This window comes from Liolophura sinensis, chromosome 9, assembly GCF_032854445.1.
Source record: "Liolophura sinensis isolate JHLJ2023 chromosome 9, CUHK_Ljap_v2, whole genome shotgun sequence".
Classification (NCBI taxonomy): Eukaryota; Metazoa; Mollusca; class Polyplacophora; order Chitonida; family Chitonidae; genus Liolophura; species Liolophura sinensis.
This window is the reverse complement of record NC_088303.1, coordinates 16187574-16201814: the sequence shown is the minus strand read 5'-3', so window position 1 is coordinate 16201814 and position 14241 is coordinate 16187574. Positions and strand designations below refer to the sequence as shown.

The window sequence follows — 14241 nt, the reverse complement described above, 5'->3', positions numbered from 1 at the left end:
GTAAAGGAAAATGAGGATAAGTATATAGGATAAGTTTTCCAAATCCAATCATTTTACTCCTGGAGTCTGCTAGTACAAGAAATTTCAACTAATTTTGATGGAAAAGATTCTCTTTCCCATATTTTCATATATTCATATTTGATGTGAAATTTCAAGACTTCTTTCCATAGTCTTAAATGACATAGATCACACAGTAGTTGTATGCAGATCCTCTAAGAAAGTGTTCCAGGCTTTGAGTCAGAAGTGTAACCTAAACGAACTTTTCACCAATGCGGGCACTGCGAGCTCAATTTCTCCGCATGCTCTCTTACTGACATGATCACACATGAGAAGGTCTTTCAGTGACCTGCAGATGGTGGTGGGATCTGCCCTGTTTCCTCCTGTGATAATGCTGACGAAATATTCTTGAGAAAAGTTTAAAACACCACTCAAATAAAATAAATAAATGAATAAATGTAATTTAACCAGTGACATGTTTGCCTTCAGGCCGCAAGCGCAGATCTGGATTAAGTGAGAGGGATCGACCTTTGCCCCCGCTGTTGGCAAGAGTCAACGGACAAATTGAGGTCAGTATGTAATTACTGCTGGTATTTAGTTTTGCATTGTGGCTAGATGATTGTCATGTTTCAATCTGTATGAAGATTAATGGTTTTTAAAAAAAAAGAAAGATATTATCTGATCATTTATCTTTGATACAAACAGTAGGTAGAGGGTTTTGATTCATTCTGTTTAAATTTAAAGCAGTTATACATGTACAGTGAATTCATTCTGGGTCTTGCCTTTCTTTTGATGGGTGCCTAGATGGAGAGCTCATCAGGTATCTTTTCACTGGAGGCTAGATAAGCGCTGCTGTATTTTGGGGAGGCTGGACAAAGCGACAGCCAGTCTCTATAAGGCACAGCAGTACATTGTTCACCATTTAACACAGTTTGAGGCTATTCATGCGTTAGAGAAGTTATATTCAGTGGCATTACCCTTACAGTTTTACTTGGTAGTTGTTGTTGTTACCCTAATTCTTTAACCTTTTCAACTGTCTCTGCAGCAAATATTTTGTAGCATTCTGAGAGAACTATGGGGTGTAGAGAAATTTTCACAGTTTTAGGAAACTTGCATCTTTGGTAACCTAAACAAATTCATTTTATCATCATTTTTTGTATAATTGTTTGTATAAAAATCTCTGAAAAAAAATGTTTTTGAAGTTGAAGATTTACATTGTATTGAATTTGGTACAGCATTGAAAACAGAAAGATGCCATTGATCTACTTGAACATCTTTACTGTAGATCTTCATGTGTAATTGTGTTTTTGTTTGGACAGGTGCTGGGTTTTAATGCGCGACAAAGAAAGGCTTTCCTCAATGCAGTCATGAGATATGGTATGCCCCCTCAGGATGCGTTCAACTCTCAGTGGTAGGTGAAATCCTCGGCTTGTCAGCAGGAACATGCAATCATGTGGAACCTTGATCAGACCCTTTCTTTGTATGAGCTGTGTCCAGGTTTATTTGTTCATGTGTAGATATGGTTGATAATATTCACTTCAGCATTGGTCTCAGGAAGCAGGTGACTGGATCAGTTTACACCTTGTCCAGCAATGTACTTTAAAATTCAGCAAAATAAGATTGGCCATTTGGGTAGGTAGAGTGTGTTTGCATGTGGTATCTTCAGCTGGGTGGTGTGTTTAAGCAGCACAGGCTGTATTTTGACATTAAGGCCTGACACCAGGTGGGCAAGGCTGTTAAAGGACTGAAATTATAATGAAAGCGATGTACCTATTTATGCCTAGATTTAGTCTTGCGGACTTATGTTATACACATCGACCAGCATTGATATTGATATGCATAATCACACTGTCCTGAACAAATTTCTTGGTGTGCTGGACAGAAAGGCTTTATTAACCCAATAGTGTTTCATTCCCCAGGTTGGTGCGAGATCTCCGAGGAAAATCGGAGAAAGTCTTCAAGGCTTATGTGTCATTGTTTATGCGACACTTGTGCGAGCCAGGGGCAGATAATGCAGAGACGTTCGCTGATGGTGTTCCCCGTGAAGGGCTCTCCAGACAACATGTTCTCACCAGGATAGGAATTATGTCCCTTGTCCGCAAGAAGGTGAGAGAGACCACAAATAGAGAGCACAGAAAATACTTTCACAAGCTTTGTATGTAAGATTTCTCATGAAGTTTACTTAAATGATGATGTTGGTAGGTTCTAAAGCCACAAGGCAGCGCTCTTTGCAGGTATGTTCAGAAAAAGCGATTTACAAGATAAAATGGGTCCTATTTCTGATATCCATAAAATGAAGCTTCTTGGGCAGGTGGCAGATGGGTGGATGGATCGTCTCAAAAGCCTTGAAATCAGGGCCAGAATCTGAAGTTGCCAGATTTGTGCAACTGAAGCTTTTTGAATGATACAGCAGGTGTATTTGCTGTCATTAACTAATATTTGCTGACATCTGATTTAGGTACAAGAATTTGAAGCCATTAATGGATCCCACAGTATGCCATACTTGAATGTAGATGAAGCCATGGAGAGACTGAAGAAAATGAAAGAAGGAAACGTGGCAGCTCTTACAAGTGCTAAGGAGGAGAAATTAAAGGAAAAAGAAGCCGAGGCTACCAAGGTGAAAACTGAGGTCAAGGATGAAAAGGGCAATGCAGAGGAAGACAAATCTGGGGATTCTAAACAGGTAAAAGAAGCTAGTGAAGATAAGGAAACGAGTGAGAAGAAGGTGAAGAGTGAAGAAGGTGAAGAGAAGGAAGAAACAGTTATGGTGAAGGATGACGGTCAGGCAGGTGAAGAAAAAATGGAGACGGAGCAGAGTGCTGCTGAGGGTGGAGAAAAGACAGGGGACACAGTGAAGGAAAATGGTATCAAGGAAGAAGAGAAAATCAAAGAAGATGAAAAAGAGAAAGCTGAGGACAAAGAAAGTGCAAGTGAGGAAAAGGCTGCTGAAAAAGAAAATGATGAAAAGGCTGAAAGTGAAGAGGTCAGATTTGATTTTATGGACATATTGCTTATATAATTGGGTCTAATTGCCAGCCTGACTGTTAGAGAATTTCGGTTACATGAGCATTGTTCTGTGCTCAGTAATTGTGTGAAAGCAAGAAGCCCATGACAGCAATTGTCAAACATTTAATGTAACATTTGGTGTTTGAGTAAGCTTTTTTGTTTGAGCCTGCTAATCTCACGGTTTTCGCATCACCTTTATGAAGCTTGGTGGGAATGATGAAAATGATTTGGACTTTTACTCATTTTGATTAGAAATGAGAGATGTGTGCATTTTTATTCAAAAATCAGATTTTGGACTTAATTATTATATCTAGTACTATGGTAGGCAAGGGTAAGGTTTTTTGTATGGGTCAGCTGTTGCAACAATTTTTACACCATTTTGCTGATACTTGATGGGGACAATTGGTGTGCTTTGAAGACCTCATCAAATAAACACAATCTCCTGTCAGCATTATGTCAAACTCCTTATACAGCCAAATATTAGACATGTTCTAGCGGATACAAGCCACGCTGTCAGTTAGCGGTCACATTTTTGATATCCTGTCTTAATATGGGCCATTTACATTTGCCTGTTTGAGTCATGCCTTAGCTATTGTGAATTTGTGCTTATTCTTGTTCAAAGCTAACTATATTTCATATTTTTTGATGAAAACTCTCTGAATATATTTTAGTTAAGAATACTGTGTAAAACAGGACCACACATCTGTATTTGGTGCAGTTGTCAGTGTGTTATTGGGCAAATGTTACTTGAAGGTTGACACATTTGGCTCATCTCTTGTTCAGTTTAGGTTCGACTTGATCTTGAACCCAGTTTGTAGATCTATATCCTCCAGATTGATGTAAGCTATATGTTTGTGTACAGGTCAAAGAGAAGCCTGAAGCCATGGAAACAGAAGAGTCCAAGGAGTCTGAAAAGGGGGAGAAGGATGAGGCAGAAAGTGAGAAGAAAGAAGCCACAGAAGAAAAGAAGAATGGGGAAGATGAAGTTGCCATGGAAACTGATGCAGAAAAGAAGGCGGAAAAAACAGGGGATGAAGAAATGAAAGCAGAGCCTAAAGATGGTAAATTTTGTTTGTTATCAAAGTTCATTTGTTATAGAAAGTTAACAGTTTTTACTTACATTTATTTGATCTGGTTCTAACAGCTGTACAGTCCTGTTTGTTCTATCTTTGTATTTATTCACATTAAATTTAATAATTCAGTTCTCACAAGTTCACCACAAGATATTTTGGCTGTTTGAAATTGCTTGCATGTTTTGGAGCTACTAATAGCAGGCCGTTGGCTGGGATAACTGACAAATGGCTTCATGCGCAGCAGGCAGTAGATAATGCTCGTGCTTGTTCAGAGCTATTTCTGGAATAGTGTGCAATATGCTAATGTTAGGTCTTCAGCAAACGTATCTTTTTCCCGAAAATTAGACCAGTTTTCTTTATGACTTGTCAAAAATCTTGTGCCTTTGTGTGGATATTGAGAAATGAGAAAGTCGAAAAATTAAGAAAAATTGAAGTAAAATGACACTGTTGCTTGCCCTGAAGTGACAAGGGGAGATTGGTTGGGTGAGAAATTGAGTTCTGATTGGCTGGGTGAGAAATTGAGTTCTGATTGGCTGGGTGATTGTCTGAACAGAGGTCGCAGCGACAGCAGCTGTGACAGAGGGTACTCCAGAAGACAAAGCAGAAGCCAAGGAGAAAAAAGAGGACACTGGGAAGGGAGAGGAGCCTGAGAAAGGAGAGGAAGCTGACAAAACAGCACAGGAGAAAACCGAGGATAAAGAAAAGGATGAAAAGGAGAAAAATGGTGATGACAAGACAGAGAAGACAGAAAAGGGTAATAAGTTGTGAATAGAGCTGTGTGTTGTTGGTTATCAGATTGATCAGGTGGTTAAGGAGCTGATCGAGCACCTGACACCTAAGTCCGCTTAACAGTGTTATATTACCGTCTCTGTTAAATCTACCCCTCCCCCCTCCTAATTAACCTTGTTGTGTTAGCCTTGTATATCTCAAGCCCAGGCAAAGTGGTTGTGCCAGGTGTAAGGTGTGGGCCTTTAGTATGTAGCAGAAGTTTCGTGCATCATGTCAGCATGTGTCAGTTCAGTTTGGGGCAGGAACTTGTTTATGCTTTGTGCATGAGCCAACCTTTTCACTAACCTAGTCATATTTACTTGTTTCAGATGGAAGTGTGGTTTTACTACATGTGAAAACACTCGCTAAACCAATGTATTAAACTGAATTTTATTGTGGGGAAGCACTATTAGCAATTATCACATTTAGTGGAGGATAAAACAATCTCAACTTTGGGTGTAAAAAGCCATGACAGAAAACAAGCGAAAGAACTAAAGTGCATGGTACAGAGTAAATGCCAAAGCCACTGCACCTGAGAGCTTAAAGCTTCGATGGCTGTACTGTAGACTGATATTGTGTTAATCTTATGATAGTGTTATGATTACATAAGTTTGAAACAGTAACTGAGGTACATGTAATTTGCATTAATTTAAGAGACTTGTGTTGCAAGTGAGTGTCGATATTCGTTTTGCGTTCGTTATTATTAAAGCAGTTTGGGCTGTATTAGTGGGTGTGTCGCAGTGATTTTCAGTTGAAAGCATTTGCTTGGATAAATTATGTGAAGGAAAAGGGAAATACCTGACTGGTAATACTTGCATTTCTGAAATCATTATCTACGTAAATGTAAGGGTTTTTGTTTGCTACCTGTAGCTGAGAAGACGTCGTCAGAGTCAGATGAGCCCAAGAAGAAGGAAGAAGGCAAGCCTGAGGACTCCAAACAGAAGTTTATGTTTAACATCGCAGACGGTGGATTCACAGAGCTTCACACCCTGTGGAGGAATGAAGAGAGGGCACTGGTATCTGGTCGTGAACACGAAGTCTGGCACCGTCGTCATGACTACTGGCTCCTGGCTGGAATTGTCACGTATCCTTTCCTAACAGGCAGTAGTGCCGCACAATTAAACATCAGTAGTTCTGTAAATACAGGAACAGGGGTACTCCAAAAATGTTGGTGAGATCGTGAATTATATTTGGAAACTCTATTTATGTCCTTGTCAGGAATGGTACCACAAGAAATTGTATTGAGTTTATATATCACATGTACAATTTTTTTTTTGTCAGCCAATCAGCAATAGGGACTGTACTAGAATGATATGTGTATAAATAGCTCAATGCAGTTATCTGAACAACACCAGCTCATGAGATTAGCACTATTCCTTTTGGGATTTTACACCTTATAGCTGAAGGTGTCAAGATGTTATTGACTAATATTTTTAGAATGACCTTCTTCCTGTTTGCTGTCAAAATAATCAGTGGATCTACTCACTTTTATTCTTTTAAAATCCCTTCGGTGGTCTAATGGTTAGAGTGTCCGCCCTGAAGTCGGGAGACGGGTGATCAATCTGTGGGTCATACCAAAGATGTTAGAAATGGTACTTGTTTCTGCCTTGCTTGGCCCTCATCACTGAGAGGTTAGAGCAATGAAACAGAACTGGTTGGCCTGGTGTCAGTATAATGTGACTGGGTGGGGTTTCTTGTCTGGTGTCTTTGGCATGATGCTTTAGTGGTGGCGGCACTTTGGCCCTGGCTCTAGTAGAAACAGTCTACATAAACACATTTCGTCTGATGACTGAAAAATTGTTAAATACGACGTTAAACCCGGAACATTCATTCATCCTTCTGTGAAGGCTTGTAAAGTAGGATTACCCCATTGCCTTTTAAGTCCGTTATGATCTTTGACCTGCAAACTTTAGTCATGGCTATGGCAGATGGCAGGATATCCAGAATGATCATCGGTTCCAGGTCATTAATGAACCATTCCAAAGTGAACAAGGCAAAGGAAATTTCCTGGAAATCAAGAACAAATTCCTGGCGAGGAGATTCAAGGTTGGTGTATTGTGGACATAAAAATGTCACATACTCATTCCAGTTGACATTTATAACAGTGACAGAATTATAGTGGGGAAATTCTACCTAATGATAAAAATTGTGGCTTCCTCTTTTGAAGAAATACTTAATATTGAAGTAAAAGTGATTTTTAAAATATTTTTATTTTATATTTTTGGGTCCACTTTCATGTATATTATGGACAGCGGTATCTTGTTTTGGGTGATATGTCTTGTTTAAAAATGTCATTGTTGAAGATGTAGTATGCCTTAGATATTGTATTCTGACTGTCAGTTCATGTAACTGTTTCCATATAGCTGTCAGTCAACTGTTTTCGCTTGTGTACCTGTTTCAGTTACTGGAGCAAGCCTTGGTGATTGAGGAACAGCTGAGGAGAGCAGCCTACCTGAACCTGACCCAGGACCCCACCCACCCTGCTATGGCTCTAAACGCCAGGTACGCTATAACACACCAGACTCGCTCACTAATTAGGCGCTACGTAAAGCGTCTCAAGCTAATGGGGAATGTTTCCTCCTTCTCGTTATTCTAGCCTACGTTGTGTAGTCTGTGGGTGATTTATGGGCAAATGGTACTCGTGTAACATGTATTTATTTATTGATGATTGGTGTTTTACGCCGTACTCAAGAATATTTCACTTATTCTACGGCGACCAGCATTATGGTGAGAGGAACTGGGCAGAGCCCTGTGGAAACTCACGACCATCTGCAGGTTGCTGGCAGATCGTCGCACGTGGAAGCCAGCATGAGCTGAATTTGAACGAACAGTGACCGCATTGGTGGGAGTGGGTGGGTCATTGTGCTGCACTGTTGATGTGTTAGAAGTGAACGATGATGGATTGAGCCCTGATTTGGTGTAGCGCGATATACAGTACATTACCTGTGAAACAGTACTGCATCGATATACTGCTTTCAGAAGTTTGTGCAGATGCAGAAGTGTCAGTAAATTTAGCAAACGTGTTCTTTTTCAGTTCTAGGTTAAATTTTGTTGTTATGACAGAATCTTCAGAAAGTTAACATAATTTGCCTGTCACATAAAATTGGTAACTGAAATGTTTCCATCAGCTTATGGAAATAGCTGATCTTCTGTGAAAGTCAAAGTCTGACTAAATCATAATTTTGAAGGAAGTTCACGATACAAAATAATTCATTGAGGAAAGTAGGTAAAACATAAAAGGAGTAAGCCGAAATGGCTATGGCCTAGCACCTTTAAGCTTGGTAACTGATCTGGCTAATTGTTGTGTAATACAAGGACTTGAGCGATGATGGCAGAAGTTCAACTCTCATTCCTCAAGATTTCTCTGTTCTGAAAGACCCAGGATTCATTCTTTATACCTTAGCCAGTATTGTCATGATCATATACAAAAGTGTGATTTGATGATATTCGAGAACAAGTTCCTGTATCTGTTAACTTTGGCTAACTAGTCCATTACTGCTGCATTGGGGAACAAATGTGAAATGTTATTTGACAATTATACGAATGTTGTGTTTGGCTGTTTTCAGGTTTGCTGAGCTGGAGTGTCTGGCAGAAAGCCACCAGCACCTGTCCAAGGAGTCTCTGGCAGGGAATAAGCCTGCCAATGCTGTGCTTCATAAAGGTATGCACATTACCCCTGCATTTCCTGTGGTTTTCCCCACCATATGTGTGTCATATTTTGACAATGTGTATGACAGTTTACAGTGTGAATTTGCACAAAGACAGTGTTTTATTTATGAAAAACAGAAGAACTTTGACACACGTTGTATCACAGTTTTAATTTACATGTGAATTTTTAAGGTGGGGAATTTTAAGTCACCAGAGTAGCTTTCTTGAAAAATTTGCATTTAATCCGTACATTTAGTCTGCACTGAATTGCTCAATTTTTGTGTTAACTGCTCTCTTTCAGGACTCAAGGAATTGTTTCAATAGTTGAGTTGGCTTTAATGAAGTTTTTGATTTATTAATGTTTTAACCTTTAAACTGTATGAAGAGATGGAAAATTTTTTTATGTTTTCCTCATTAAAACTGGTATACTGGCTGAAAAACTTGTTGTCCTGTTATCAAAAGAGTTAATAATTTTATATTAGCTGTACAGTGAAATTGTTGTTACGGAGTTCCATTTTCATTTTCAGTGTTGAACCAGCTGGAGGAGTTGTTAAGTGACATGAAGCAGGATGTGAGTCGGCTGCCGGCCACCCTAGCCAGGATCCCACCTGTCACGCAGAGACTACAGATGGCTGAACGCAGCATCCTGAATCGTCTGGTAAATCCTGGTCAGGCCACGACACCAACAGGAACCAACACGCCTCCAGCCCTCCAACAACAACAACAGGGTGGAGCATCGGTGATGTCATCAGCAGCTAATCAGGGGTCCTATGCTGCCAACGTTCCCAGCTTCAGAGGTCCCCCACACTTTGCACCAAACGTCACAATGGGTAAGCTGGAAGACTGAAGGAAAACATTTGATTCAGTCGTCAGTCTTCTATACTAGGTTGGTGACAAGTCATGTCAGATTATGTGATATACAGTAAATCACCTATAAATTCACATGATTTTTCACCAGCAAATTACTCTTCCATGTAGCAAGGTGATCAATACGTGAAATCATAGCTGATTTACTGTAGTTTGGTTCTTCACCATTCGCCATGTTCCAGGGTGTGAATTTTCTGTGCGGGGAAGAAATCATTTATTTTTTATGAAAATTTTAAGTAATCTTTGAGTTTCTAGTTATGAAACTCTTTGGAGGTGTTAATTATTATGAGATATCATGTTACATGCTCTGAATTTTAATTTATAAAAAAATGTTCACTAAATTTATGATTTGTCCCTACTGTTTGAAAAGTGCACTTGCCCCTCTGTCTCTGTGATAACTGTAGTGTATTATGTAATTTAAAATATCCTGTTGTGATTGATTTACAGCTCAGCCTCCGATCCCAGGGATGCCCAGCCGATTGCCATCCACTAATTCTCCACAGCCAGGTGTCAGTCATAAGTCAGTCCCACCCACATCAGGTAGGTCAGAGACTGAAGGCAAATGTTGACCTCTGACATATAACCCAGTTAATATATTTATGGACACTCACTGTGTATATCATAAGTCATCGCTCAGTTCAGTGAAGATATTAATATCTCTACCACTTCATTAATATTTTTATCATCTATGAAAAAACTCAGCAAGACGCAAATCTTTTCAATATTTTTAAATCCATTCTTTAAAAAAATGCTTTCATGAAGAGCTTTTAACAAGTTAAACATTGGTATAATATTAATATGTGCTTTATGAACTGTTTTTTTGTTTTTTTTTAGAATTTGTTGTTAATGAATTATTGTTAGGTCATGAAGGTTCAGTGGTAAAGAAAAAGAATTTCTCTTCATTGTTTTGTTCTCATTTTTCACCTACCATACCATGTGTTATTTCCCTTGGCTGTAGTGTTGGTCTGCCTAGTATCAGAGGGCTGTAAATAGTTCTGTGTTGTTTTGATTGTGTGAAAATTTTGCTGTTTTATCGAGTCTGTGGATGTAGAAAGTCCAGCTGTTTGTAGTGTTGACAAGTTGTGGCTACTGTTCCATCATTCATCATTAAGTTAAATGCACCCAGCCATCATGTACATAGTATAAAGCAAAACTTCATTCTTCTGAAAAACCTTGCAATTTTTAAACTGTTACAGATATTTCTTTTAATCAGAATAAGGTCTTCCTAGACAATAAATATATTTCTTGGTGCCTTTTATGTAATGTTTAGAGGGCATTTCTTATGTGATTATCTGTTAACTTTATTACACTTTTTCATGTGACTTCACGGTAGAATGATACTTTCATGTCAAAAAAGTTAGCTTACTAAGCCTGTTGAAATGATATTTTAGAACACCTTACATGTTCTCTGGCATGTATTTCATACTCATTTATGATATCAGAGGTAGTTTTCATTCTATGTCTACTGTGAGGAACTTGCAACCCTCCAGTCAAAATTTGCATTTAATCTGGTTAATTATGGAATTTGTCCAACCTTACATGCAATCTGTGACTGCTCATGTGACCCCAGAGCACCTGGGATATAAATGATACACAGTCATTACCTTCACCTTTGTACTGTTCCTTATTTATAAGAATAAAAAGAGAACATATCATATATTTTTGTGTCATCGTTATTTCATCATCTTTTCTTTTTCTACTGGATTCAGATTTGAGAGAAAAATAGCATGGAGTATCATGTAAAGTAATGGTGTATTTTGAACAGAGCAACAAAATTCTAAATTTGTATAAAAACAGGACAGACTAGAAATAGTTTCCATGCTACGCTTCTCAAGTTTGTGATGAGTAGAACATTGAGAGGTCAAACTGAAAGATATTTCACTATCATCAAAGTAACACCACGACCCAGAGAGTGGGATAAACCGACCCAAAGAGTGGGATAAACATCACTAGCCTTTTATATTGGTTGTTCAGAGGTACATGTACACCTAAGTTGTTAGAACTGACACCTGTCAAGTACTGCAGTAGAAGCCTGAATTTCTGATGCTAGCTGCTTAAGACAGCATCATCATCAGATGCTGAAGGTGCATGACTAAAACGCGTTGCAATTATTGACCCCGTACATCTGTTATGGTATACCGCTGGTGTTAAGAATGTCTGTTTTGACGCCAAGATTTTCCCCATTACCTGCTCTACTCTGACACTTTTTGAGAACAATTTAAGATAGCTCTAAGAAGTAGTTTGGGTTGTTTCCTATTGCATATGAAATAATTCATCTATAATTTCAGGGGATTTTTCACGGACTAATCACCTTTGCTGTTCAAACGTTAATATAGATGGTGATTACATGATATTTGTTGATTTCACCAGCTTTATAGTAGAACTTGATGATTAGTCGGAAAAAAAATTACAGATGATTTATTGCATATTTGAATAATGTGTGATTCAATCTTGTGACATATTTTAAGGATTTTTATTCAAGCATACATGTATTCTGATGGCGTTACCAGCCGAATCAGCATTTAAGGAGTCTTGCTAGTTCATGCAGATTCAGACAAGATGGCTCTGGCCAACTAATATGGCTGAAGGGCATGGTTTTACAGTAATGGTTAGATTGATTATACATGTTTATTATGCCGGGTGCATCTGCTCATGAACATACGAAACTCAGGAAATGCAGATTTGGTTTATTTTGCAGATTGGGTTTATTCTGTGTGAATTGGTGAAAGTATTTGAAATTGGCCAACTCAACCAATGCAGATTTGTCTCTAAAAGCAAATGAAATGGGTACATAAATCTCATTGTCCAAATGTAAGTTGCTTTTTCATGTTTGAAAGAGTTGAGGAATGCAAGTATTTAAGAAATATTATAACATTTTAGATCATGTATTGGGACAGTCATTGGGTTTCCTCCTTATATTTGGATTTGGTTTTCTGAAGCTGCAAATCTTTTGCTGCCAACTTGTAGCAAAGCGTCATGCATTAGAAGATGTTATCCAGGAGAGTACAGGCATTAACATGTATGTCATGTGATAAGAACCAACCAATCAGTGTAGCTAGGAGAAGAGATGGAACTACCTGGAATTGGACTGAAATAATGGAGGCAAGTCTGGGGAACAGCTGCTTTGAACTGATTTTTGAAGGTGGTGGGAAGCATGTGCTTTTCTATATAACAACTTATGTACACCACGTCTCGATCTTATGTACCATAAATTAATTGAGGGCATTGTCATTTAATTGTCCATTTTTGCAAATTTATCATTCAATACACTCTCCATTTTTTATCTATGTAAGTGGAAGCTTGCGAAAGTTCTGCTTTTGTATTGCTAAGGTGTTGGCATTTGCAATATGATGGTGCATAGTTTTGCTTAAATTTTACCCCTTGTCATGGAAGAGCCATCTCTGCTTTAAACTGGCTTAATAAAGCATGATTGTATCTGCTTTTTGCTGCATGATATTGTAATGGCTACCAGTTGGACGTGAGCAGCACCTGTTGGCTAGCTTGACTAACAGTGGTTCCGTGTGCAGTGTCACTGGCGGCTCCTGAGCTACGTGACGGCTGTGTTTGCTTGTGGTCCCTCCCCATCAATCACTTGGGCATCTCACCAGTGGCGTTGTGCTTGTTCCATCCCGATTCCTAGGTGCTGAGGAGAGTGGGTGTGGAGAGCAGGTCGCCGTGGCAGCCTCGCAGTCCTGTGTCACCTCAGTTGCTTCATCCCTGGCCTCTAACATGTCCCTGCTGAGCCCCCCACCACCGACTGACCGTCTCACCCCTGCTGCAGCCCCCTCCCTCCCCGTACAGCCCCCAGGGGGCTCAGACCCCATCGTCTCACTGGCCCTGCCCTCGGGCTCCCTGGCTGGGGCGCTTACTTCTGCCCTAAGCCTCCCTCCGCCAGCCAGCGTCACCTCTCATGGCTATGGTCTCGGCTCTTTCTCTTGGCACACAGCGCTCTTCGACCAGCCTCCGGCATTCTTACCACCTGGCGAGCCATTTCCGTGGCAACCTAAGCCTGACCCGATGCCCAGGCAACATTTGGAGGTATTTTGTGTTGTATGACCAGTCACTTGGCTCTGATTTGTATGTTGTATAATAAAGTAATATAAACTCATTTTGACTACTTGTCATAGTATATTGTTTGTGTGTTCTTGTTTAAGTGGTGATTCAATGTGTATGTTTTGAGATCAGTATAGTATTGAATCACTGGCAACACCTGCCATGCTGATATTCTTTTAATCAAACAGGTACCAGGCGTATGAGTCAAACAGTTACATGTACATAGTTTACTAGATTACTGATTTTTGGTTTAAGTATCAATATTACAAACAGGAAATTACTTTTGCCAAACATGCTTTTTGCATTAAAAATCATTAATTTTTAACTTTGTTACTTGTGTAATCAGGCTTATTTAATGAAGAAATATTTCGATATGATAAAAAGATGGCATCTTTACACCAAGACACTGACTGGTGTATTTTTCGTGTTTGTTTTTCTTTTACATTAGAAATTTGCATGACATGATGTGTTGTCCAGATTTGCATGTATTTGTCTTGTCAGCGAGTAGATGACTTGGTGGTGGTTTCTGTTGTGAATGTCCGTCTCTGGTGGTAGAATTTTTAACATGGATGTAATTATACATTCAATAGTGTGCAAGGTAATACAAATTACAGTCTGATTATGGATCAAATCTGCCCATTAAAATCCTGAAAAATGTCACCTTTCAGATCCTCATTCAGAATAAGGATTTAGTACCGCCTCTTCATCAGTATTCAGAATAAGGATGTTTGTGTGTTTAAGTATTGGTGGTTTCAGTTGTGAAGGAGAGATATTTTGTACCAGTTGTATGTTATCTATACATGTAGCATGTTGGGCGAGCATTTATAGA

The 14241-nt window shown here is 39.2% G+C and overlaps 1 protein-coding gene across 5 annotated transcripts in view; it reads left to right on the top strand.

Annotated features, from left to right (window-relative positions):
- Positions 1-14241, top strand: part of LOC135474673 (chromodomain-helicase-DNA-binding protein 4-like) — a 38758-nt gene that overhangs the window by 22860 nt on the left and 1657 nt on the right. For 2 of the 5 annotated variants that reach the window (XM_064754224.1, XM_064754222.1), the window contains 12 exons: positions 487-566; positions 1317-1408; positions 1902-2103; positions 2456-2980; positions 3866-4064; positions 4630-4830; positions 5715-5928; positions 6758-6890; positions 7246-7346; positions 8411-8505; positions 9020-9322; positions 9807-9899. In XM_064754224.1, coding sequence (XP_064610294.1) covers positions 487-566; positions 1317-1408; positions 1902-2103; positions 2456-2980; positions 3866-4064; positions 4630-4830; positions 5715-5928; positions 6758-6890; positions 7246-7346; positions 8411-8505; positions 9020-9322; positions 9807-9899 — 2238 coding nt within the window. Of the gene's footprint in view, positions 1-486; positions 567-1316; positions 1409-1901; positions 2104-2455; positions 2981-3865; positions 4065-4629; positions 4831-5714; positions 5929-6757; positions 6891-7245; positions 7347-8410; positions 8506-9019; positions 9323-9806; positions 11017-14241 lie in introns of those variants that run through there. The other 3 variants (XM_064754223.1, XM_064754225.1, XM_064754226.1) reach the window with 3 other exon arrangements.